Consider the following 27970-nt stretch of genomic DNA (forward strand, 5'->3'; position numbering starts at 1 on the left):
GTCTCCATTGGGGAGAATGATGAGATATAAATACATGATTTTTTTTAAATAGAGAATTTAAAAACCCTCTCCTTTAGATCCTCTAACAAAACAACCAAGGAAGTTTATTCTACTACTTCAGTACTACAGACTGGCAATAATCATGGTAATATTGAGGTATGATGATGAAATATGTGCCTGGAGGACCACATTCCTATAGATCTTGAGTGTGCTGTCAGGTGACTTGTTGCGTATGTGACTTTAAGGAGTGGGAAGTATAAAAGGATGTTTGAAAGAGAGAGGTGGTGGCACCTCTTGAGAAGAAAACAAGCCGTCAGAGAGCATTCAATTCACCAGAGGCCTTAGAAGGATACCAAGACGAAGGAGGATAATTATGTGGATACGGGCAATATTGGTAGCTGTGCTGGTGTGTCTCCTGATTCTACACTTTCTGAAACTGCTCAAAACTTTCAAGAAGTACCCTCGTGGACCTCCTCTACATATAATAGCTGCAAAATTTATCTGGGCTGGATTCAGAGTTTATCCTAACCTGTTTGTTGAGGTACTCTTCTTCTAAATTGTCAATTGGCTGGGGAGGGGGGAGAGATAAGGCCGATTATGCTCTGCAATCTATGCCTCTGGGGACAAATGTTGCTCAGTACAAAATGAACTATGGCACTTTTGAAAAGAAACTTTAAGGTATGTTGAAGGGAACCACAGGATGCTAGAATCATCAGCATGTGAAGGAAATGGCAGGGAAAGATTTTCATGGGACTAAAATAGCTCTGTAGAGATGTTTGACAGAACAGGAGATGACGGAGCAATCCAAGCGCAAACTATGCACAGGTTTATGCTAGAGCACTAAAATAATTCCCCAGGGTGGTCCTGTGGATATTTATTAGTTATTTTGAGAGCTTGTATAAAAGACTCAAATCAACCAATAGTTCGGGTTGCAGAAACGTAACAGGTTATTAACCAACATGGCATTTTCAGTGATATTAAAGCTATATATATACAGTATTTGCTGGCGTATAAGAATATTTTTTCTCCCTGAAAAACATGCCTCCAAGTGGGGGGGGGGGTCGTCTTATATGCCGGGTGCACTTCAGTTGGGATAGACATAGCTGCCCATAGTGGCCCATAGTACTGTATTTTGAGTGGAAATGTTGGGGGGTCGTCTTATACTCCCAGTCGTCTTATACGCCGGCAAATACGGTATTTATTTTTATTTATCCATTGTTTGATTTTTATCCCGCCTTTCCCTCGTGGACTCAGAGCGGTTTACAACCTGTGGGATAAAATTACAGGCATGACTGAAAATGTTAGGGACGGTTATAAAATTCTAAAGATTATTACAATTAAAATTCTGTATCATACACATGTGTGTGTATGTGTCCATGTCTGTCCATGTGTATATGTGTGTATATATGTACACACACACACATGTGTGTACATATATACACACATGTGTGTGTGTTTATATACATATATACACACGTGTGTGTGTTTATATACATATATACACACGTGTGTGTGTGTTTATCTTTATATTTATTTATGCAAATAATCTTTCTTACACTGGCTTTTTGCTGCGCTCTTGCCCTGAATTTTGGCTAGCCCTTTCATCATAAAAAGGTTGCCTGAATGAAGGCAATGAAAACAAATGAAAACAGCAATGAGGAATTCTTTTCTTTGATCCCTCCTTCTCCGCATCATGGCATCATGTTGCTTGGCTGTAAAAAAGGTCAACAAGGATTCAGCCTCAAAGGAGAGGGGAAGAGTCAAAAGGGATTGGGAACAATGCAGCAAGAAACATTTGTTTTCCAGAATGTTTTCACAGTAACGCTGATGACTCAGGAGTTTCCGCAGAACTTTCCCATAAAACTTGCTAGACCTGATTATCTTTCCTTCGAGAGGAAGCAGGTGCAGATTTGGGGCTTTGTGGTAATTAGCCTGCGTGTGTCTCCTCTGTTCATCAAAACAAAATCAGAGTCCAGGGACCAACAAAGATTTATTCGAGGTGTGAGCTTTTGAGTGCACTGAACTCTGATTTTGTTTTGACGTGCTGCTTCAGACCAACACAGCTACCCACTTGAATCAATCCTCTGTTCATGGTAGGCAAAGTTTAAACCTTCCTCTGTCTGTTGTAATGTGGGTTTGCCTGTCACGTGCATGTCATTACCAGAAGCACAAGTACATGGACAATGAGCACAAGAATTGAAAAGTTGCTGCTGTTGCCTCTAGCCAAAGTGGGCTGGGTGGGAAGCCAGAATCTCCTTCACCCCATTTGCAGCATCTTTTTTTTTCCCCAGTGCTAATCAAACAAGTTCTGTTTAAGGCAAGTTTCTCTGACGTACATCTGGCTGCAAGTTGGGTAGCACATCCATGACCCGGCAGGGCTGGGGTGTATCATGTGTCAGATATGCTTGGTGATTAATAATTGCGTCAGATTGCAGGGCAGGAACTAAACCCAAAATTACATGGGCGGTTGTCCTCTATGGATACCAGCCTCCAGGTGGGACCTGGGGATTCCCCCGGAAATACAGCTCATCTCCAAACTACAAAGATCAGTTCCCCTGGAGAAAATGCATGCTTTGTTATATGTTTATCTTTTTATATATATTCCATTTTTAAGTGACTGACATACACATTACAATCAAAACTTGTATTACATTATTTACATTTTCTCTCTACAACCGTTCTTATTATGACATCAGAAAATGATAATATAAACCTCACTTTAAACATTGTCTTTCCCACATATTAAAAGGTAAAGGTAAAGGTATCCCCTGTGCAAGCACCGAGTCATGTCTGACCCTTGGGGTGACGCCCTCCAGCGTTTTCATGGCAGACTCAATACGGGGTGGTTTGCCAGTGCCTTCCCCAGTCATTACCGTTTACCCCCCAGCAAGCTGGGTACTCATTTTACCGACCTCGGAAGGATGGAAGGCTGAGTCAACCTTGAGCCGGCTGCTGGGATTGAACTCCCAGCCTCATGGGCAAAGCTTTCAGATGGCTGCCTTACCACTCTGCGCCACAAGAGGCTCTACATATTCCACATATTACCACAGAGCTAAATAAAAGAAATGAAATAGCCAATTTTTAAATGCATCCAATTTCACATACCCGTTCTTACTTAAATTTTAAACATATTAGTCTGGAATAATATTAGAATAATAGAAGAGCATCTTGTGGTGCAGAGTGGTAAGGCAGCAGCAATGCAGTCTGAAAGTTTTGCCCATGAGGCTGGGAGTTCAATCCCAGCAGCCGGCTCAAGGTTGACTCAGCCTTCCATCCTTCCGAGGTCGGTAATGACTGGGGACGGCACTGGCAAACCACCCCGTATTGAGTCTGCCATGAAAACGCTGGAGGGCGTCACCCCAAGGGTCAGTCATGACCCAGTGCTTGCACAGGGGATACCTTTACCTTTTTAGAATGATAGAATCACAGAGCTGGATGGGACCTCCAGGGCCATCCAGTTCAATGCCCCGCATAATGCAGGAACCCACAACCTCCTGCCCACTAACGGTGACCCCAGTTTCATGCCCAAGTGATCCCTCCACCAAACATCTCCAGAATCCAGCCTGGCCTGGAGGGAATTCACCTACCATCCCACAGCGGCAATGAGCAATTTCCTGGGTATGCCAGGAAGGGTCACAAGAGACAAACACTGGCACATCCCTTCCTGCCCACCCACTCACTATCTGGTTAAATTAATAAAATCAACAGGAGAAAACCCATCAGCCATAATTAAGCAGCTTGAGACTTTTTTTTAGCTGTCTAGCCTCTGCTTAAAAGCTTCCAAAAAAGAAGAACTCACCCCGCCTCCCTCCGGAAGCCTGTTACACATAACCTTTATCAAAGCAGAAGAAAGAAAAAGTAAGGGCACAGTTACTCCTCTCTTCTTCAAATTTCCCCCCACCAAAATAGTTTTCATGTAATCACAGACTTACATTTTCAAAAGAAATTTCCCTGTATCAAATTTCACACACCTAAACTTTCTTATCTTTTAGAAATATAATTTCCAAATAATACGTAAAACATTAGATTCAAATGAGGAGCCGTGTTGGTCTGAAGTAGCACAATAAAATCAGAGTCCAGTAGCACCTTTGAGACCAACAAAGACTTATTTAAGGCGTGAACGTTCGAGTGATAATCTGAGGAAGAGTGCTGGCTCTTGCATAACTCTTTGTTGCTCTTAAAGGTGCTACTGGACTTGAAACATTAACAGTCCAAGTTTTTGACCTGAAAGAACACTATCACTACTGTCAGATCGATTACAAAACAAAACTTGAATTATAAACATTTTTATTTATTGATTTAACAGCAAATGTTTAAATTTGCCAATGCTCTAGCACCATAATATATGACAAAAAGAGAAATATTATTAACGGAGGGCAGGATGCTGTTTCCGTTGGCTGCAGAGGAAAGGACACGCAGTAATGGGTTTAAACTTCAAGTACAACGATATAGGCTAGATATCAGGAAAACATTTTCACAGTCAGAGTAGTTCAGCAGTGGAATAGGCTGCCTAAAGAGGTGGTGGGCTCCCCCTCACTGGCAGTCTTCAAGCAAAGGTTGGATACACACTTTTCTTGGATGCTTTAGGATGCTTAGGGCTGATCCTGCATTGAGCAGGGGGTTGGACTAGATGGCCTGTATGGCCCCTTCCAACTCTATGATTCTATGATTCTATGATTATGGTGCTAGAGCACTGACAAATTTAAATATTTTCTGTTAAATCAATAAATAATAATAAGATATATGACAAAAAGAGAAAATATCTTATCTTATACCTAAATAAAAAGAGTCATTTTTTTGCTGAGCTTTAGGTCCCTTTATAAGCTTAGTTTTGAAAAATAAAATACTTTTTCTATCTAAGAATACATCACCAATCATTGTTAATATCTCTAAAAAAATTTACTTTCCTAATTTAATGTATTAAAATATCTTTTTCAGGTCCAAGATGTCATAGCATTATTACATTATTGCATCCAACTTTTCAAAAGTGTTTTGACTTCATGACTATTGTATTTAAAAATATTATATCCAAAAGTGTTTTTCTTTTTAAAAAAATCTTTCCTATTTGATTGTTCCCCCCTTTTTCATATTCTCATTTAAACGCAAGGAGATAACATTCTGTGAATTTCTACCCTGTGATGATCGACTGTAGAATGGGGGAGAGATTAGGGTTATGTGTTTTTATGGTTTTAGGGGTTATGACTGTTATTTGGTTTTGGGTAACCCACCACGAGTCCATGAAGTGGGGTGGGATATGAATTGAAATAATAAATAAATATTTTAACCTGTTTCAACAATAACATCATGATCACCATTATCATATCAGCCAAGATATCTATGAGAAATAGTATTTTCACCTTTTGGCCAGAAAGATTTTTATCCCCAGCAGTCTTTCCTAACAACAGCTTCTGCGTCTTAAACATAGGTAGAATTTCTGCATTCTATTCTTTGATCTTTTATGTTTGGTGATATTTCTTTCTCTTTTACCTCTAATGATACATTTCCATGTAAATTTTATTTCATCTTCTTGTAGCTGGAGAAAGTCTCTCAGGTTCACTATTGGTTTTAAATTTTCTTTGATTTTCCATCTGAGATTTCTTGAAACAGTTTGAGGTTCACAGCACTTCAGCTTGCATCTGTATCGGTATTTCTTGTCCATTTTAATGGGTTCTTAATGAGAGTTTTAACTGGACACCTGTAACCCGCCATGAGCCTGCTTGGGAGTGGCGGATAACAAATATAATTATCATCATCATCATAATCCAGCAATCCAGTCCATTCCTTCTCATTACAATCCTTGTTCTGACATGATTGTTTGTGGCTCATAATTTGGATTTTGATGTCTGCAATAACTGAGCATGCATTTTGTCAATTTCTTGGGGGGAGTTGTCCTATCAAAGCTTTCAATACCTTCAGATAGTTTTGGCATTTAAAAGTTTGTTTTGGAAAGATCCATTTTGAAAATGTCATTTATACTTATGAACAGTGAGAGGCAGCATTTCCCATTGAATAGAAACTAAAGCTAAAGTTAGTCAGCCTCTCAGGAGAACAGGGCCTCTTCTGCATGATGGATAAGCTGATGAAAACTCACTAAATACATCGTTGTTTTTCTGATCTCTGCACAGAAGAGTTAATTTACTCTGCAAAACTGATTTTGCTCTGCATGGTGAACTGCCTCTTTGGTGCTTTAAGTGTCTTTTAAGCGTTGTTTCTGAAAGATGCTTTTCACTGATTCATTTCTCTCCTGCCTGCCTGAGACGGCCTATTAGCCATGCAGAGAAACTCTTTAGTTATGCAGATTAGTGACTGCATTAGATAACAAAGCGGAGTTGGCAAAACTACAGGGGGCAGGGCTATGAATTGTTTCATGCAGAGAGATTGGAACGTAGTTTTTCAACAGACTGTATTCAATGCAGAACAACGATTGTAGAATAATAAAGCGGTCTAAACTGGTTGTTTTTTAAAGAGTTTTATTTGGCTCCATGCAGAATACCTCCTGGTTTCACCCAGATTCTACAGTGATGTCTTTTGTATCGAAGGAATTATATCAAAGATGATCAAAATATTCGTTTTAAAAACAGTTGTTTTTCAATGCTTATACATAAACTTGGCCTTTGTTTTAGTAATTAATGTCATGACAGCAGAGCACAGGGATCCAGTTTGTACTTGGCTAGGTTCTAATAGTTTAAAAAAGCAATGGTTTTTAACAGAAGCTTGAAGATGCATAGACTTCACTCATTTATTTCATCAATTAGTTCAATATTCCAGCAACACTGTTCAAAGTACTTGGCAAAGTTCCGAAAATTTTAAACTGGTAATTTTGGTTTTTTAAAAGACTTTCAAAAGAAGAGAAATAAGCAAAACAAGTTTTGTTTTTTTTTTAAGTGGAAGTAAATAAGTAAGAGAACAGAACCGGCAGGACGTGTTTGCTTACTTGAAGCAAGACTTCTTCCATATCTTTGAAGAAGAGGCCAGAGTGTTTTCACAGTAACACTGATTTGTCATAAGTTTCTGGAGAGCATTACTGATTATAGAACTTGCCTGGTTGGATGGGTGGCTGGAGATCTCCTGGGATAACCACTGATATCTAGGTGACATAGATCAGTTCACCTGAAGGTTATGGTCACTTTGGAAGGACTGTATGACATTACACCTCACAGAAAGCCCTGACCTCCATAGACTCCACCTCAAAATCTTCAGGTATTTCCCAATCCTGAGCTGGTGACCATTTTTACAAGGCAGTATGTGCCTTTATCCCAAGATGCTGCCCAAGTTTTACCTGCCAGCACACATCCAATGTTGCAGGAATGAGGTCTTATCTCTGTTATGGGACCAACAAAGATACAGTGAAGATCCAGATAGCCAGGGTGGAGGGACATAGGATCACAGAGTTGGAAGGTACCTCCTACATAATGTACACTTTACCAGTGAAAGTTACAGCAGCCATGGTGAACAAGTAAATCCATTTTATATGCCTTGCTGGTGTCAAATGAAGAGAGGATAGTGATAAATGGGACAGTAGGGAAAAGTGAATCCAGAACCAAAACTAATACTTCCTGGCGACTCGTTGGCAGTGCTAGTGGAAGACTGGCAGTCCCACTTGGCAGCTGCCACTGATAAGATCGTTCCTAGATGTCCTCTCTGCCTTCACTTCAAACAGGCTGTATGGTAAATCAGGGAGCTTCAGCAGAGGAAGAGGGAAGTGAGACGACTTGAGTGAGTATGGAGGAAGACTTGTGGCAAAGCGGCAAGAATATCTTATTTGTTGGGATATCTGCTAGAAACTCTTGAATTGCTTGGGTTTTTGTTTGAGGACATTTGTAGAATTCCACAGAACAATCCTGAATTTTTTGTTCCGTGTAGCAAATTGCTGTTCCCTTTTTCATCATCATTCTTTCAAATGCTTTTCTTAGTCTATGTGCTAACCATCTACCTGGTTTATCTGCAAATTCAAAATTCTTTTGTATTCAAAAATTAAGCTTCTTCCTAATTTCCTCTGTCTGTAGTAGATCTCTTTCCAGGGGTAGGTCCTTAATTTTTGTTCTAAAGTGTCTTCATGGGTGTTTGTTTATGTTGAAATTCCAAATCCTGCAGCCTCGTCAGAATATTGGGAATTTTTTCTCTGGCCTTCCTTTTCAGAGTAGCACAATAAGTCATCAACTTGTCCCTCATAAATGCTTTACCTACTTCTCAGATAGTCATCTTAGTGTCCTCAGTGGTGTTATTACATCTAAAAAAATATTTGAGGGCTTCTTGACATCTTTTCAGCATTTCAGGGTTCTCTAAAACTATTTCATTGAGTCTACATCTTATTATGCCCCCCCCTTTGTTGTATCAAGATTAATTCAATGGGGGAATGAGCTGTGAAAGTGGCCAGTAAGATCTCTACTGATTTTCACTGAGGGAGCATTCCCTTAGTTATCCAGCATTTAACTATTTGGGAATATGATGGCTATTGTGCTGACTAAGTAAATTGCCACTTGGCTTTGTTTTGGTCTCTCCAAATGTCAATGAATGATGCTAGATGAAGGTGATTTAAAACTTCCTTTCACAATTTGGATTCATTATTGGATCAGGCACAGCATTTAAATCACCTATTCTTGTTATGTCACCCTCTAGTCATCCATGGTAATTTTGAAAACTCAAAGAGTGTAAAGGTTCACCAATGTACATTCTTTTCCATTTGCCAATTTAAGCTTTAAAAAAAAGTTATCTTCCTTGGAGAAATTTAAATTTCACTTGTGCTGACAATTTTGGACTAACATAAATGACTACACCTCTTTGCTTTGAAGGTGCAGAGGCTGAATACACTTTTCCCAGTCTTTTCACTTCCAAAAGATATTCATGACTCTTTTTAATATGAGTTTCTTGGATGCAGATAACATCTGCTTTCAATTTCTTTAATTGTGTAAAAGTTTTGGATCTTTCCCCAGGGGCATTCAAATCATTTATATTTACAGAAATTATTTTCAAATGTTCCATTTTATTTCTTGCCTTTGTCCTCAAACTGTTTACCTTTTTCCAGCTCAGCAGTCAGAATTTTAGCTTCTTCAATGGCTTTAATGGTGTGTCTGCCTGAAGATAGGACTCCTTCTAGCAAAAATGGAATCTTCCAGTAATATCTGACCTCCTTCCGAATAAAAATCTGGCACAAAAAATGAAATTCTCCTCTTTTTCTTAGTAAATCTGCATGCAGGTCCTGAAAGAACTTTGCTTCTTGATCTTGAAAGAGTAGAAATGTTTCTCTGTTTTTACTTAAAATTGAGTCTCTGATCTTCTTATTAAATATTGTCAGGATATCCCTAGGTTGCATAGTTGGCCCTGTTATTTTTTTCCAATGCCTATATCTTCATCTTTCTGTAGGAATTTTTAATTGGCTTTTTAAACTTTTGCTTTAGATATTTCTTCCGAAAGCTTTCAGGAATTCCACGAAATCTTAAATTTCTGTCCCTGCTTGAAACTTCCAAAAGTTCAACCTTCTCTTGGGTTATCTCCAACTTTTTATCTGCGTCTTTCTTGAACCTCTCTAACTACTGGCACCATTTATTTCAGTTGGTTTTGGATCCCAACAATCTGCTTAGCATTTTCAACCACACTTGTCTTCTAGTACATAATGTTCACTGAAAATTCTTTTTTGCAGGAGCTAACGTAGTTTTTTATTTCTTTAATTAGCTCATCTCTCGTGCTACTGAAATCTTTATTTAGCTTACTTATTGCTCGTAGGTCTGCAGAAATGTCACCTCCATTATTGTTTTCCTCCCCTCGTTTAACCTTCTAGCCACATATGAGACACACAACGTTTGTTGTCTTTATTGTTAGTCTGAAAAATTCCACTTGTTCTAGTTTGGATAGTAACTTATTCTAAGTACCTGCTTGCGGCACAGCCAGCCAGTAAGTCTTTGTGTGTTCTTTTCTATAATTGCAACCAACTCTATATATTAAAACAAAAGCCTTATTCACTTGTTTCCTCCTTTGTATATCCCCCTGCAGAAGCTGATGCAAAACGGGCTGAACGCCTGGGTCCTGTTGGGAGTTATAAACATTTGTTTTGATTGCTTGTGAGACATTATATAATATTGCACTCTTGAGACTTTTTGAAATATTGTACATAGGAGATATCATGAAATATTGTATATTTTTCTCTGACTTCTTCATGTATCATATGTTCCTTTGATAATTTATAGAGTGTATTGTATTTGACCCCCTTCAAGGATCGTTGCCTTGCCATGGCAAGGCGTCTTGTATAGCTCAGTGAAGCTATGAGCTATGCCATGCAGGGCCACCCAAGATGGACAGATCATAGCTGAGAGCTCTGACAAAAGGTGATCCACTGGAGAAGGAAATGGCAAACCACTCCAGTATCTTTGCCATTAAAACCAAATGGACAAGTTCAAAAGGCAAAACGATATGACGCCGGAAGATGAGCCCCTCAGGTCGGAAGGTGTCCAATATGTTACTGGGGATGAGCAGACAGCTAGTACGAATAGCACCAGAATGAATGAAGCGACTGGGCCAAAGCCGAAAGGACGCTCAGTTGTGGAAGTAACTGGTGGCGAAAAGACAGTCCGATGCTGTAAAGATTTTTATTCCAAAGGAACCTGGAACATCAGATCCGTGAATCAAGGCAAGCTGGACATGGTTAAACGAGAGATGACAAGACTGAACATCAACATTTTAGGAATCAGTGAACTAAAATGGACAGGAATGGGTGAATTTAATTCAGACGACCATCAGGTATACTACTGTGGACAAGAATCTCGCAGAAGAAATGGAGTAGCCTTCATAATTTATAAGAGAGTAGGAAAAGCAGTCTTGGGATACAATCCCCAAAATGACAGAATGATCTCAGTTTGAATCCAAGGCAAACCATTCAACATCACAGTAATCCAGGTCTATGCCCCAACCACTGCTGCTGAAGAGGATGAAGTTGACCAGTTCTATGAACCCCTACAACACCATCCAGAAGCAACGCCAAAAAATGATGTGCTTATCATCATGGGGGATTGGAATGCTAAAGTAGGAAGCCAAAAGATAACCGGGATAACAGGCAAGTTTGGCCTTGGAGTACAAAATGAAGCAGGGCACTGGCTGGTAGAATTTTGTTAAGAGAATACAATGGTCATAGCAAACACTTTTTTCCAACAACCCAAGAGACGACTCTACACATGGACATCACCAGATGGTCAACACAGAAATCAGATTGGCTATGTGCTCTGCAGCCAAAGATGTAGAAGTTCTATACAGTCAGTAAAAACAAGATCAGGAGCTGATTGTGGTTCAGATCATCAGCTTCTTGTTGCAAAATTTAGGCTTAAATTGAAGAAAGTAGGGAAAAGCACAAGGCCACTCAGGTATGAACTAAATCATATCCTCGATGAATATACAGTAGAGGTGACAAATAGATTTAAGGAATTAGATCTGATAGACAGAGTGCCTGAAGAACTATGGACGGAGGTTCACAACATTGTACAAGAGGTAGCAACTAAAACCATCCCAAAGAAAAAGACATGCAAGAAATCAAAATGGTTGTCTGAGGAAGCTTTACAAATAGCTAAGGAGAGAAGGGAAGTGAAAGGCAAGGGAGAAAGAGAAAGATACACCCGATTGAATGCAGAATTCCAGAGAAAAGCTAGAAGAGATAAGAAGGCTATGGTATTCCCAGTTGCAATGTATGGCTGCGAAAGTTGGACCATAAGGAAGGCCAAGCGTCAAAGAATTCTGAACTCTGGTGCTGGAGAAGACTCTTGCGAGTCCCTTGGACTGCAAGGCGAACAAACCAGTCAGTCCTAGAGGAGATTAGCCCTGACTGCTCCCTAGAAGGCCAGATCCTGAAGATGAAACTCAAATACTTTGGCCACCTCATGAGAAGGAAGGACTCCCTGGAGAAGAGCCTAATACTGGGAGCAATCGAGGGCAAAAGAAGAAGGGGATGACAGAGAATGAGGTGGCTGGATGGAGTCACTGAAGCAGTAAATGCAAACTTAAATGGACTCAGGGGAATGGTAGAGGACAGGAAGGCCTAGAGGATCATTGTCCATGGGGTCGCGATGGGTCGGACACAACTTCGCACCTAACAACAACAACAATTGTATTTGAGAATAGTTTTGTAGAATTTGTATATTGTTATTAAAATTGTCTGTATACTTTTTCAATTTGTATAATATTTTTTGCATTTATAAAATCAGAGTCCAGTAGTAGACCAACAAAGATTTATTCAAGGCGTGAGCTTTCGAGTGCAAGCACTCTTCCTCAGCCTATGAACTCCATTTTTGCATTTGTGTTTCATTATTTATCCGTTCTGAGAAGAAGGCAGGTTTTAACTAGTCTTCACCATGCAGTCCAACAAACAGATGATCCTGGAGAGAAGCCTCTCCATTTATGATGTTTGTCAGGTTGCATGGGAAAGGACAGTTCAAGCCAGACCCCTACAACTGCCTAAACCAATCCTAGGGAGAGAAGCCACTCTGTGGGATCAGCTGTTTGTCAAACTATGCATGGAGGGCTGAATCAAACCTCCCCCACAGATCAAACTGATGCCATTGAGAGACTTTTTTCTGCGCGATCAGCTGTTTGTCAGGTTATGTGGGGAGGTTTGGTTCTCTAAACTGTTTATTTTTAAAGTTGTAAATGACTACAATCCAGTTCCAAAGAGCTATTGCAGAATGTTAAGGGGCAATGCCCCATCTGCGAGGCTTTTATTTTTATGATCCTGTATTATCTTCACTTTTATTCATTTATATTAATTCCCTTTTTACGTCTTTAAAGCAGTAATTAATTCTATGTTTTATAGTAGGCTTCCAGCAAACAGACAGACTAATCTGGATACTTTCTTTGACTATAATATTAAAACCAGTAATAGTTGTTCACCTCTGCAAGATAACTTTTTTTCCCTCAGAGGAAAATGAATTACAAATTAATTCTTCCATTACTAACTCACAACCCTCCAGCGCCTAAACCTACAGTTTCTTGACAGCCTTGGAAGGGTTTCCCGAATCGGTGGGAGTTAATTAATTTTTAATATTTTTTTAAATTCTGAAACATTTATTGGGTGATATGACCATATGACCATCTTGTGACGCAGAGTGGTAAGGCAGCAGACATGCAATCTGAAGCTCTGTCCATGAGGCTGGGAGTTCAATCCCAGCAGCTGGCTCAAGGCAGCCTTCCATCCTTCTGAGGTCAGTAAAATGAGTACCCAGCTTGCTGGGGGGGGGGAGTAAAACGGTAATGACTGAATCATAGAATCATAGAGTTGGAAGGGGCCATACAGGCCATCTAGTCCAACCCCCTGCTCAACGCAGGATCAGCCCTAAGCATCCTAAAGCATCCAAGAAAAGTGTGTATCCAACCTTTGCTTGAAGACTGCCAGTGAGGGGGAGCTCACCACCTCCTTAGGCAGCCTATTCCACTGCTGAACTATTCTGACTGTGAAAATTTTTTTCCTGATATCTAGCCTATATCGTTGTACTTGAAGTTTAAATCCATTATTGCTTGTCCTCTCCTCTGCAGCCAATGCGAACAGCATCCTGCCCTCCTCCAAGTGACAACCTTTCAAATACTTAAAGAGGGCTATCATGTCCCCTCTCAACCTCCTTTTCTCCAGGCTGAACTTTCCCAAGTCCCTCAACCTATCTTCATAGGGCTTGGTCCCTTGGCCCCAGAAGGGGAAGGCACTGGGGAAGGTACTGGCAAACCACCCCGTATTGAGTCTGCCATGAAAATGCTAGAGGGCGTCACCCCAAAGGTCGGACATGACCCGGTGCTTGCACTGGGGATACCTTTACCTTTACGACCATATTGGGTTACTTTGACTGCCCAGCCCCCCATTGGCCAATGATAAGCCTGGAGGGGGTGGGGTGGGGTGGGGAGGGGTGGAGCCCTGGGTGGGCATGTACACAGTTATGCTTCCCAACCATATTCTGCACAATTTTGCCACTTCTGGGGTTTCTCAAAGCCTGAAGACTGTTTCAGGGGGTTCTCAATGGTAAAAAAGTTGAAAAAGGCTGGCCTAAACATAAATCCGTGCTGCCTTCTCCTGACCAACTCAGCAAGGAAAAGGTACTTGAGAAGGATACTCTTCAGATTTTAAACTCTCAGACTTTCCTAATTGCTGAGACTCTAGAGAAGATGTATGATTAAATCAATCTCTTGTACCAAGCCCTTTCTTTCAAGTGTGTGTGTGAAGGTTAAGCTTCATTTCAGGTTCTATATGAATCCCATTCCTGCACTCAAAACAATTTACAAGGAAGCTATGAAATACCATGTAGGAAGCCTACAGGAACTTCTTTGATGTACTGAGCAAAAACTCTGTGCAGAAGCAATCTAAGTCAACAGAGGTGCAGAACGCTGAAATCCACATTTTAATCTGGGGCAAGTGGCGGGGGGGGGGGGGGGTCGAGTCTAGCAGCACCTTTAAGGCCGACAAAAGTTTATTCAGGGTATAAATTTTTGTGCACAGACATACTTTCCCAGCTACATTGAAATGGAATTTGCTGCCCATACTGATAGGTATACTGATAGACCTGTATTTGTATCTGTATCTGTATCTGTATCTGTATCTGTATTTGTATTTGTATTTATTTACATGGCCACCCACCTAAATCTGGAGTGGGGGAAAGTAACATTTACCTGTTTCTACCCAAACTGCAGACAGCTAAGGAATATGGAAACATTTATACTCTGTGGGGAGTGACTCTGCATATAGTAATACTGTCTGGATTTCGTGCTGTGAAAGAAGGGCTAATAAAGAATTCAGAAATATTCTCTGGGAGACCGGTCACCCCATTCTATCAAGCTGTAGCACAAGAAAAGGGTAAGTTCCCATTCAAGGCATCTTGTTTTTATTGCAGGGAACTAATTTTATTCCAGAGAACTAATAAAGGAATCTTAGGGATTATTTTTTTTCAAAGGAGCACCCAGAAAGTATCAGCCATCTTGTTTTTATTCCAGGGAACTAATTTTATTCCAGAGACCTATCTTCTATGAATCTAGCTAATTTCTTTTAAAAATTGTTTGCTCCTGTTACCGTTATTACAAACTCTGGCATTGAATTCCAAGCGAATTCACCTGCTGTGTCAAAATTTCAATTACCCATCAGGTTCATTGGAAGCCCTCGTGTTCTCATATTTGGGGAAACATTTTCTTTGTCAACTCTCCACTCCATGCATAATTTTATAAGCCTCTATCATGTCTTCTCTTGGTTGTCTCTTTTCTAAACTGTCTCTTTTGGTTGTCTCTTTTCTGTCTTCAGTCTTTCCTCCTAGGAAGATACTCACACCCAATTGTTCTTTTAGTTATACTGTTCTATACTTTTTCCAGCTTTGCAATTATTTATTTATTTATTGGTTGGTTGGTTGGTTGGTTGGGGAGAGACAGGGAGATCTGTATATTATGGGAGATTTCCTTTTCAATCCATTCCTTAATAATCCCCAACACAGAATTTAACTTTTTCACTGCTTCAGTACACAAGGGATGTTCAAAAATCAAACTGGGTTGTTTCAGGTTTCATTCTAACTGATGAGAACCCGATGTAGCGTAACTGCAGGAGCTTTCTGCATTCCGTAGGGCCTGCAAAACAGAGTTGAGGCCGGATGGCAAGGAAGATCAGGGCCTCCCCCCCCCATAGGAGTGACAGTAGCAAAGTCTACCTGCACCCTCTTGCACCTTGCCCTCTAGATTAAGAAGATTTGGGGGGTTAGGTCCAGGAGGAGTTTTTCAGCTTTCCGCAAGGCATGCAAAACAGAGCTCTTCCACCAGGTCTATGGTTGAGGTCAGGGCTAGTGCTACGAGAACATAAGGTGAGACTCCCCCCCCTGGAAAATATGTTTCCACGCCGGTCCACTGGCGTGGTTAGGGGAAATACCCCTCTCTAGGCACCCAGGCTGTTAGTGGGGGCTGTTAGATAAAATGTTATTATTTCCACCATATGGTTTTTGTATTTTTCTCTAATTTTATGGGGTTTTTAATGGGGGGGGGGGTTTATTGGCAATTGTATTATTGTTTGTATTTTGTATGTAACCCATGAGCCAGCTTATCTGAGAGTGGCAGGTAATAAATCCAATAATAATAATAATAAGCCCTGGACCTGTTTGTAGTACTATATTGTTATACCGTTATATTGTGCTGTTATTTGGTTACAATTATTAGTTATCAGTTATACATGTTACAGACTGTTTTATGTATTGTTCTCTGTTATAATGTAAACCGCCCTGAGCCTCCGGGGAGGGCGGTATATAAGTATAATTGATAAATAAATTAATAAATTAATAATAATAATAATAATAATAATAATAATAATAATAATAATAATAATAATAATAATAATAATTCTGAGATTTCCCACCATACATTCCTCCAATGTTCATGCTCTGGATTCTGAAAAATATGCCAAAGCCCAGTGTATCAGACAATGACTGATTCGTCATCAGAATCCCAATCCTTACACAACAGGTAACTCTTGAATGCCTAAACATGAATGACACGAGAATTTCTACGGTGAGAACTCTAGAGAGCCAGTTTGGTGTAGTGGTTAGGAGTGCGGACTTCTAATCTGGCATGCCAGGTTCGATTCTGCGCTCCCCCACATGCATCCAGCTGGGTGACCTTGGGCTCGCCACGGCACTGATAAAATTGTTCTGACCGAGCAGTAATATCAGGACTCTCTCAGCCTCACCCACCCCACAGGGTGTCTGTTGTGGGGAGAGGAATGGGAAGGCGACTGTAAGCCGCTTTGAGCCTCCTTCGGGTAGGGAAAGGCGGCATATAAGAACCAACTCTTCTTCTTCTTCTTCTAATCACCGTTAACATGAATTTCTACACAGTATAATCTCATTGTTTTTTGATGGCCTCAGGTATCGTGTTCTCAAATGGTCACACCTGGAAGCAGCAGAGGAAGTTTGGGATAGCTACTATGCGGAAGCTGGGAATGGGAAAGAAGGGTGTGCAGAACCAAATAGAAGAGGAGGCCCATCAACTTGTGGAGACTTTTGCACATACAAAGGGTATGTTTTATTGGGGCTGGGGTGGCATGTCCTGCTCTGCAGAAATCTTTGGTGAAGATTGTCTTCTGATTCATTGCTTCTTGGATGTGTGAACTTACTTTATCTCCTTAAATATTACTTTAAGACAGCTTACCAAACAAGCCATAACTAGCAACAGGACATGAACATCAAAAGGATCATACAAATCAAAACCTCAGCAGTAGCTCCTTTATCAGCCATGGCTGAAATCGAGTCTAGTGCCTGTCAAAGGCATGCATGATGTCTTAACACTGCCTGCCAAACTGGAACAAAGTTAGGACTCGCTTCATAATTTCCCCTCCCCACCACCAAACTGGCACAAGGAGGAGGGAGCCATTCCTATAAAGAAGCAAGCCTGGATGATAGCTAGAACAAAGCCTTTGATAAAGGGCTTCAATAGGAGGAGAGGACCTGAGACATTGCCCAATATATTGATATCGGGGAGGGGTGGTCCTTGAAAAAGAAGGAGGGCTGACCTCTCACTATTGGGCTCATAGAATTTCTGCCTTAGCTTGCACACTTCCCTTGAGAACAAAGTCCATTCAAAAGAGAGGTACCTCCTGCTGAGTAAAAATAATCATGGAAGAGCTGTGCTCCAATTGTAGGAAGGCATGCCCTCTGCAGTCACCTTCAGGTTCTTTCACCAGAACCCACCTCATCCTTGCCCATCGCTTCTCACGGAATTGTCCCCCCCCCCATTATACTCTCTCAGTTCCATTTCGGAGTATCCCACTCTCAGTTTGGCTCCTGATATTCACATCCTAATGAGATTAATTGCAGAATAACAACTCCTAAACATATACAGGACTGTATAATATATTATTGGGGGGAGGGATGCATTCTGGAGCTAACCTGAGCCAGGTTTTTCTGATTCTCTTCAATTTTGGGGGCATTGCAACTTCCATGATCTTCCAAATCATCAATTCTAAAACTGCCAGCTTTATTATCTGCTGAATCATGCCTGCCATGAATAGACAATTGTCACATCTGTCGCAAATAACAGAAGCATCTTCTGGAGATAACCGGGAGTAATTTGTTCATGATCATCCTGAAACGGGTGGAAAAATTTGAAAACCCCTAGCCTTATTTTCTGGTGAGCTATGCTTGCTACAAAGAGATAACCGAACTGTCATCACAAATCCTACGAGGGATGTGTTTTGAATATAACCGCCCTGAGCCGGTCTTGAGAGGGCAGTCTAGAAATTTGATAAATATAACCATTCTTCTTCTTTTTTTTTTTAATCTCATAATTTGCTGAATGGTTTGTGAAATTGTAATCAATTCTTCAACTAAGTTATTCATTAAACTGTGTCCCAAGATTTACACCGTTCAGTGAGATGTCCATCTATAGGCCATTCATATTTTTAGATAGCTTTCAACAACCCCCCCCCAAGTAATTAATTCTAAACTTCTCCCTCTTACAGAAAGCATCAAAATTAGTTTGCATTAGTCTCATCTGTCTTGGACTGTTGATAACAGAACCATTCATCAGCATGCAGAAGGACTAAAACTTTCTCTAACACCAAAGGGGTGGGGGGAGATCAAGAGAGGACGTCTCACATCCAGCCGTTCCCTGCCTAAGAAATCTCATTCTCCATATTAACAAGAGAGTTAAATCTACCGTTAATGTTTTGCATCTATTTTGGTTTGCAGGGCAACCCTTTGACCCTTCATTACCCATACTTAATTCAGTCTGCAATGTGATATGTGCTCTGGTTTTTGGGCATCGGTATTCTGTCGATGACGAGCAATTCCTCAAGCTCATGAAAGCCATTGAATATAGTGTCAAATTTGGAGGTACCGTATTTCATCTGGTGAGTAGTCTTCACCTTTCCCGTTGTCTAGGGGAGAGATTAGGGTATCTCACGGCATGGATGCTAAAGTAGTGCTGGGAGAACGGTATTATGCATGAATCAACATTAAAATCAATCAGTGAATTTTAGAAACTCTACCCAAACTGTTACCTGCACCAATGATTGTCACTGAGACCATTTGTGATGTTAACTACAGGGGAGAGGGAGGGAGGAGGGGAGGGAGGGCTGGCATTTAGATTCGTAAGCTTCTTAGCTGGCCTTGACCATTCATCCTGCAGAAGAGTTCTGTCTTGCAGGCCCAGCAGAACTTGACAAGTTCCATGGGCTTGGTAACAAAATTATATACTGGTAGACCTCAGAGCTGCAAATAAGTACTCTGTGGTTTAATGTTCTGATGTGGATGATGATCTTCTTTCAGCCTTTGTCTGAGCTAACATAAAAATAGACAGAGGATTTAACTCCTCCTCCCCCCAAAAAAAACCTCAACAACGTGAGGAAAAGAAAGAGGAAAACTGAGGCAAAAGCCACTCTAGGACCATCATAAAGCAAAACTTCCAAATGTCACCTTCACTCCCTGCAGAAGGCAGGAAAGGAAGAGCAGAGTGACACCCGGTAGTGATCAAAGGAAGCTGTGATTTGTACCTGCCTTTTGTTTCGATGGGAAAGATAATCGCCCATCAGTCAAGGATATCCTCATCCTCCGAATGAGAGTTAAGCAGCGTGATCCTGCTAATCGCCTATTTAAAATGGCCATTTCCTGGAGCTATGTTTTGGGAACTGAGAACGAACCCACAGTTGGGGTGTCCTTCACATGTCTCCTCCCTCTCATTTAGATCTTGACCCAGGAACAATCTTCCGTTCCCTAAGAATGAATGTGCTTGCTCAGATTTGCTTCTATGTTTCCTGCAGCTGTATGAAGGGTTCCCATGGATCATGAAACATATCAAATGGCCATACAAGAAGGCATTTGCCGCTGTAGATGTTGTGCTTTCGCACGCAAGCAGAGAGACAGAAGCGCATCGGGCGCAACTGGCAGTGCATGATCCGCGGGATTTCATCGACTACTATCTACTTCAGATGGAGAGGGTATGTATCCATTTTGTGAATTCAGCTTGACCCTGGCCACAACTTCATAGAACGAGCTTTCCAATGAGGTCAGGGCGCTAATGGAACTTAAACCGTTCCATAGGGCCTGCAAAACAGAGCTTTTCTGCCAGGCTTTCTGCTGAAGATTAGTGATGAAGGGCCTCCTGCAGCCAGATCTATCCCTGTCAGGTAGCCTCACTGCCCCAAGCTCACAATCTCCACCTTCTCAATTGTTACAGTTGCTCATGTTTCTAAGTTATGTTGCTGTCATCTATTAATTGAAATGAGTATGTTAAAGTAGTTTAATGTACATTCCGTCTTTTACTGGTTCTATGTACACCACCCAGAGACATCATAGTGAGGGGAGGTTAATAAATTGATTGATTGATTGATTGATTGATTGATTGATTGAATGAATGAATGAATGAATGAATGAATGAATGAATGAATGAATGAATGAATGAATGAATGAATGCTTCCAGGGCTACCAACCTCCCAAGGAAGCCTATTCCACTGAGAAACTGCTCTGTCAGGAACTTCTTCTTGGTGTTTAGATGGAATTTCTTTTGAATTAATTTCATCCTATTGGTTCTGGTCCATCCTTCCGGGGCAAGAGAGAACTCTGCTCCATCCTCTATATGGTGGCCTTTTAAATACTTGAAGATGGCTATTAGATTCCCTCTCAGTCATCTCCTCTCCAGCCTAAACAGACCAAGCTCTCTCAACCTTTCCTCATACGCCTTGGTTGCCAAACCCCTCACCATCTCTGTTGCCCTCCTCTGGACACACTCCAGCTTGTCTACATCCCTCTTCAACTGAGGTGCCCAAAACTGAACACAGTACTCCAAGTGAGGCCGAACCAGAGCAGAGTAAAGCAGGACCATCCCCTCCTGTGATCTGGACACAATACTCCATTTGATAAAGAACAAAATCCCATTTGCCTTTTTAGCCACCAAGTCATACTGTTGAATCATGTTTAATGTATGGTCTACTAAGACTCCTAGATCCTTTTCACACATGCTACTGCCAAGACAAGTCTCTCCCATGCTGTATTGGTGTATTTAGTTTTTCCTAGATAAATGCAGAACTTTACATTTGTCCCTATTGAACTTCATTTTATTCAGTTTAGCCCACTTCTCGAGCCTATCAAGATCATCCTGTATTCTGATTCTGTCTTCGGTAGTGTTTGCCACTACTCCCAGTTTAGTATCGTCTGCAAATGTAATAAGTATCCCCTCTAAATAGACATCTGAGAAATATTTTTCTCACATTCTGACGGTGAATGCAACAGCATAATGGGTGAAAGGGGCAAATAGAACCCTACTGTACTAACTAGATGCTTTGCCAGCTCCTATCTTGCCAACAAATCAAATTCCTTTTTCTGCTACCACCATCCATAGCTTTTCTTTAAACTGTGGAATTTATTTTCTTTTTTTATCTTTAATTGTATATAATACACTATATGATTTTTATGGAGATAATATAGTAAAATAATGGAATTATATTATTAACACTACATTAGAATAATAGAAGAGCCTCTTGTGGCGCAGAGTGGTAAGGCAGAAGACATGCAGTCTGAAAGCTTTGCCCATGAGGCTGGGAGTTCAATCCCAGCAGCTGGCTCAAGGTTGACTCAGCCTTCCATCCTTCCGAGGTTGGTAAAATGAGTACCCAGCTTGCTGGGGGGTAAACGGTAATGACTGGGGAAGGCACTGGCAAACCACCCCGTATTGAGTCTGCCATGAAAACGCTAGAAGGGGGTCACCCCCAAGGGTCAGATATGACCCAGTGCTTGCACAGGGGATACCTTTACCTTTATGGGATGAAAAACCAGCTGACATTCCTTCATTGTTCAGATTGTAGAGTCCATCCCATTATATCCTTCCCCCTTCTATCTAGAAAAAACTGAATGGGTCTTTGGGATGGTGTATTGGGAACTGAAGCAAAAAGTCATTGTCATTTTGTTTCCTGTTGTCCATAACAGAGCAAGAATGATCCCACTTCAACATACGATGACGCCAACCTGTTTCAGTGTATTTCCGACTTATTTGTTGCTGGGACAGACACAACAAGTGCCACTCTGCAATGGGCACTGCTTCTCATGGTGACTCATCCAGATATCCAAGGTAAGTAAGAACTAGGTAATGTATAGAAGTGCCACTCTATTCCTAGCAACTCAGTTAAAGAGTTCATCACCTGGGCCTGATTAATATATCAGCACAAACAAGCTGTGAACATTTGGTGGGAGGATAGCTGGTGAAAATTTGCCCTGTATAAAATTAGATTTCTTCCTGCTCCAGGTTTGTACTGAAATCACCACATAATTTGTATACATAGGTCGAGGTTTGGGAGGGTGCTCAGGAGGTGACTTCTGTTTCAATGTATCTAAAAAGTATATGCACAAGAAAGCTACACCTAGAATAAAACTTAATTGAAGAAGAGTTGGTTCTTATATGCTGCTTTTTTCTATCCAAAGGAGTCTCAAAGCGGCTTACATTTACCTTCCCTTTCCTCTCCCCACAACAGACACCCTGTGAGGTGGGTGAGGCTGAGAAAGCCCTGATCTTACTGAAGAAGAAGAAGAGTTGGTTCTTAAATGCCGCTTTTCTGTACCTGAGGGAATCTCAAAGCAGCTTACATTTGCCTTCCTTTTCCTCTCCACAGAGCAGACACCCTGTGAGGGAGGTGAAGCTGAGAGAGTCCTGATATTACTGAAAAAGAAGAGTTGATTCTTATATGCTGCGTTTCTCTACTTGAAGGGGTCTCAAAGGGGCTTACATTCACCTTCTCTTTCCTCTCCCCACAACAGAAACCCTGTGAGGGAGGGGAGGCTGAGAGAGCCCTGATATCACTGCTCGGTCAGAACAGCTTTATCAGCGCCGTGGCAAGCCCAAGGTCACCATGGCTGTATGTGGGGGAGCATGGAATCAAACCCAGCTCGCCAGATTAGAAGTCCACGTTCCTAACCACTACACCAAGCTGGCTTTTAAAGGTGCCACTGGAAGTTTACCCAGAATTAACCTTTGTTGGTCTTCATGGTGGAACAGGACTAATCCAACCTGCAGATCCTTTTCCACTCTTCCCTCAACAGTTTACAGAAAACCTGGAGAGGCTTTTCTTTCTCTCTCAGGTAACTCAATGCCACCACCTGATCTTTATAAGAAATGGCCCACTGGGAGTGTTAGGGCTCTTAGCTTCTCTTCCAAATCTTTCCAAGGCCTTGTTTCTGTCTCTTGCTGCCCAGCACTTGGTCTTCAAGGAGACAGTTTACTGTCTTGAGTGCCCATGAAGGAATAGCCACTTGCCAATTTCCTTGCCTTCCCTCTGATTCCCCTTTTACAATAGTGTGTCCAAGTCGATGGATGTCTATGTGGTACAGAGAATCATTACCAGCATCCAGAGTTATGAAGTTTATTGAAATTTATTGTATGTTCACAAGCATACTTTTAGCACAGCACAAGATTGAGCAATGGATCCAAAAGAACTAGGTAAAATGCAATTCCTCTGTCCCGCTCTCTATACATGCCCTATCAGATCTTAGAATGTAAGACAGACTCCTGAGCTTAGAAAGCTGCAGCATTTTCATTACTTTGAAGGTTACTTCAGCTGTCCAGGTTTTTCTGGAGATCTCAAGGAAATCTTTCCAAAAGTCTCTCTAGTATTTGACATCTCTGAGCCTCTGTAGCATGTTTGGAGGGGAGAGCTTGGCAATTCCATTTCCTAAACCTATTAGCATTTTTATGAAGACGGGCTGAGTTAAATCTAAAAAGGAATAGAACTGACCCCCCCCCTTTCTGCCTGTTTTCTTCCAAGGGGGGGGGGGCTTAGAAATCAGTGGAGGGTATACTCATTTCAGATCTCCAAAGAGAAAAATGTATTCCTTCACAAACTTAAAATTGCCACTTGACTCAATTTTTGTTCTTCTGCTTCAGACCAACAAGGCTGCCCACTTGAATTTATCTTTATGGATTGAATGTAATCATTTATTTAGAATATATTTCTATGCTGCCTCTTCAGGGTTCAAAACAACATATAACAATATAAAACAAGAATCCATAAACATATGCACCAATTGGACATAAACATCATAAAAACAATCTGTAAACCCACAAACCCACAGGGTGGGGTCTGGGAAGGGCAGGAGTTGAGGAGGAGAAGGACTTAAAAGGGGGTATAATACCATAGCTTCTAAAGCAACTATTTTCTCCAGGCAAAGAGATATCTATCATCTAGAGATGGGGAACCCTGATTTCAGTCCTTTTCCTTATAGCTGTTTGGTATAATTTAACAGCCAACTGAGGATAGCAGGTATACCACTGGGTACTTATGCCCACAGTTCTTATACACACAGCTCTCTTTTTCAAAATGTATACCTTTTCTTGTCTACAGAGTTCTGTTTATGTCCTTTTAAAAAATGTTCCTTGTGAGGTATTCAGTGATACTGTTGCACTCTTGGTAGGTAATTTTGGATTAAATTTAAGATCCACTAGAAGGACAATGCACTGGATTCCAGGCCATGCAGAATTGGGAGTTAACAAGGGAGCAATTAAAATGGACAATAAAGACCAGTCAAGTTTGCTTTGAGTTTAGGCAGCTCTGGTTCCTTTATTTTTAGATTCTTTTGCTTTTATTGAATTTATGTAAATTTTAATATGTTGTGTACTACTTCTAGCTTTAAAGGGAGGTTTATTAATCCAATAATAATAATAATACTTCTATCATAAGGAAAATGTGTCTCCCTAAGAAGTCAAGATCTTCTATTTATTGCTACCGCCACTACTCAGTGTATATTCCTAATGTAATTGCATGAACTAATTTCAGATGAAATAAATATCTCCTAATGATTGCTCAACTTTACACAGACAAAAGAACTATCCAAAATAAATCTCATAAATACGGAACAGATGGGGGGGATCTGAGGCTAGCACTTGTCATCAGGAAGGAAGAATGGTTTTTAAAGTGGGGATAATTTTATATTTTTATTGTGGGGTTTTATTGATGTAACCCACTGTGAACCAGCATCCTGGGAGTGGTAGGTAATAAATCAAATAAATAAATAAATAAAATGTTTTTTCCAACATTTTCCTCAGAGAAAGTCCAGAAAGAGATAGAAGATGCTTTTGGTTCTTCCCAAATAATCAGCTATCAAGATCGGAAGAAAGTGCCCTATACCTTTGCGACAATTCATGAGATCCAGCGTTTCAAATGTATCTTATTAGCTGGGAACCCTAGACTAACGGTGGACGATGTTACCATTCTTGGTGCTTTCATTCCTAAGGTATAATAGACGGTTATAGTTGCAGTTCTGTATTTCAAGAACAAACATTATCCAAAGTGTATTTTAAGAAATGTATCCACAGTGCCTCTTGTGGCGCAGAGTGGTAAGCGGCAAAAATGCTGTCTGAAGCTGTCCGTCCATGAGGTTGGGAGTTCGATCCCAGCAGCCAGCTCAAGGTCAACTCAGCCTTCCATCCTTCCGAGGTCGGTAAAATGAGTACCCAGCTTGCTGGGGGGTAAACGGTAATGACTGGGGAAGGCACTGGCAAACCACCCCGTATTGAGTCTGCCATGAAAACGCTGGAGGGCGTCACCCCAAGGGTCAGACATGACTCGGTGCTTGCACAGGGGATACCTTTACCTTTTTATCTACAGTGTTCCAGTTGCATCAGCCCCATTGCCAAGCAAACACATATTTCTTTTCATTTTTCAAACTGTACAGGTTTTGGGGGGATATGTTGATAGGATCATAGGCACAACTTCCAATATCATTAAGGAAGTATTTTTTTACACAGGAAATGATTAAAATGTGAAAATCATGGGCAGGGGGATGTAGCGATGGCCATAAGCATGGATGGCTTTAAAACAGATTGGACAGATTCATGGAGGAGAGGTCCATCAAGGGCCATTACTCATAGTGATTAAAGGGAACCTCCATACACAGTTGCACCAAATCTCTGAATGCCAGTGTGAGGAGCCACTATTTGCCCTCCAGGGTAACTATCTGTCCACTGTGCAAAACAAGAACTTGGAGTCGATAAACCACTGGTCTGACCCAACCGAGCTCCTTATATTATTTTATGTTAAGTTATGGTATACTTTTGAAGAAGTGAGTTCTACGTTCCAAGAGGATCTTTGGAATGCCAGCACTGAGACAGTGAGGGACAAAAGCAGGTGGTGCTGGTGCTGGTGTGGGCATACTCTAACAACTGATTCTTCCTTGCAGGGTACCATGGTTGTCCCAGATGTCCACTCGGTTGTTTACGATCCCAAGATATGGGAGACCCCTCAAAAGTTCAACCCAAACCATTTTTTGGACAAAGATGGGAAATTTGTGGATAGAGAAGAACTTTTGCTCTTTGGTGCAGGTAAATGCAAAAGTCCAGACTTTATAAGTTCAGCTATGAAAGGGGGCTCTCTTCAAGGAGACTCAATTTCTTGCACACACTAGCTGCTGAATAAGGCAGACAAATACTGTAGAATGCGTACAGCTATTACTCACTTGCTGGCTTTGCTCTACTTCCTTTTGCAGGAGCTCGCATGTGTCTGGGGAAAGAGATGGCAAAGATGGAGCTCTTCACCTTCTTCACCAGCCTGCTGAGAGCGTTCACCTTCAAGCTGCCAGAAGGAGTGACAGAAGTTAACTCAGAGCCCGTAAAAGGCCTGACAATGACTCCACACCATTATAAACTCTGTGCTGTCCCCAGGCTCAGTGACTCCTGATCCATAACAATCAAACAAGCAGCTTTTCCTGTCATGTCCGTTCCCCCTTCATTAATTTGAATTCCATCCACTATTCCACTCTCATTGACTCAGTTCTCTGTTTCAGAGGTTCTATTTATTTATTTTTTATTTCAGTTTCTTTCCCACCGCTCTCCATGGACTCGTGACGGGTCAAATCAAACCAATCAACCCTCCCCCCCCCCCATAACATAAAACACAAGAAGCAGCATAATCCCATTCCTTCCCTATCCATAGTCAATCATCATCACGGGGAGGGAGTTTGCAAGATGGCAGACTGTTGGCCAGAGGAGGGGCCTCAGTTGTTCCTGGTCCCAGCCTCAACCAATACCTGGTGGAAGAGCTCCGTTTTGCAGGCCCTGCAGGAACTGAGATAGCTCTGTCAGGGCCCTCACCTCCTCCGGGAGCTTATTCCACCAGGTCAGCCGTGGATGGCCTTAAAAGTTAACACCAAAACCTTGAATCCGATCCAGGCCACAGCTGGCAACCAATGCAGTTGCCTCAGCACAGGCTGGATATGGGCCCTCCAAGATGTACCAGTTTTCCCTCTGCCCCATCGCTGTTCTTTGCCTCCTAGCGAGGCTGCAAGGGAAAACAAGGTGAGCTTCTCCCTTCTCTCCTTGGCTTGTCAATCACAGCAAGCCACCAATCACAGCACAGCAGTTCTCTCATGGACTGAAACTTTCTCCCTCGCCCCAGCCGCTAAATTAATTTTTTAAAAGCCACTTCTGCATTGCTGTGCGGTAATGCCACAACATATATGCATTTTTAATAAAATCAAGACTGCCCCGTTGCTATGGAGAAATGTCAGACCCCCTGTAAGAATGGGCAATTGCCCCTCAATTTCCAAGCTCATTTCCCACATCTAGAAGATGCAAATGGGACTATTTTTGCCAGCCCCAGTTGTGAGAAGGCTGGATAGGTAACTGAAGCCAGAAAGATATTTTGTGCTAATAGGGAGCTTAAAAACAAAGTGCACGCATGGCTGAATGACAGGGAGGAAGTTGACAGATCACCTTCCCCCCCCCTTTCCCAGCTCATTTCCCAACTCCAGAAAATAGAAATGGGGCTGTGTTTTGCCTACCTGATCCCAAGAAGACCGTGGACACTTTAAATAATATTTTATTTCACCTTGGATAATGAAGGTTTCTGGTCCTGCTGCAACATGGACCACGACATTTTAAAAAAGAAAAAAATTACTCAAAGCAGGAAATGGAGAGGGGAGGGTGGGAGTGAGGGACAAAGCTGCCAAGATTATCGCACATCTCCCCTTCCATACCGTCTTTTCACTGGTGGCTCACTGAAGGCTCACTG

General features: G+C 41.4%; 1 protein-coding gene across 1 annotated transcript; it reads left to right on the forward strand.

Moving 5' to 3' along the window:
- The first annotated feature begins 301 nt into the window (after positions 1-301).
- LOC143842895 (cytochrome P450 2J2-like) lies at positions 302-27911 on the forward strand. Its single transcript, XM_077348200.1, has 9 exons — positions 302-541; positions 14650-14812; positions 16851-17000; positions 18672-18832; positions 19742-19918; positions 21903-22044; positions 25009-25196; positions 26142-26283; positions 26448-27911. Exons 1-9 carry the CDS (start codon positions 374-376, stop codon positions 26636-26638), a joined length of 1482 nt encoding a protein of 493 aa, XP_077204315.1. The 5' UTR covers positions 302-373; the 3' UTR covers positions 26639-27911.
- The last annotated feature ends 59 nt before the right edge of the window (positions 27912-27970 follow it).

Source organism: Paroedura picta, chromosome 8 (assembly GCF_049243985.1).
Source record: "Paroedura picta isolate Pp20150507F chromosome 8, Ppicta_v3.0, whole genome shotgun sequence".
Taxonomy (NCBI): domain Eukaryota; kingdom Metazoa; phylum Chordata; class Lepidosauria; order Squamata; family Gekkonidae; genus Paroedura; species Paroedura picta.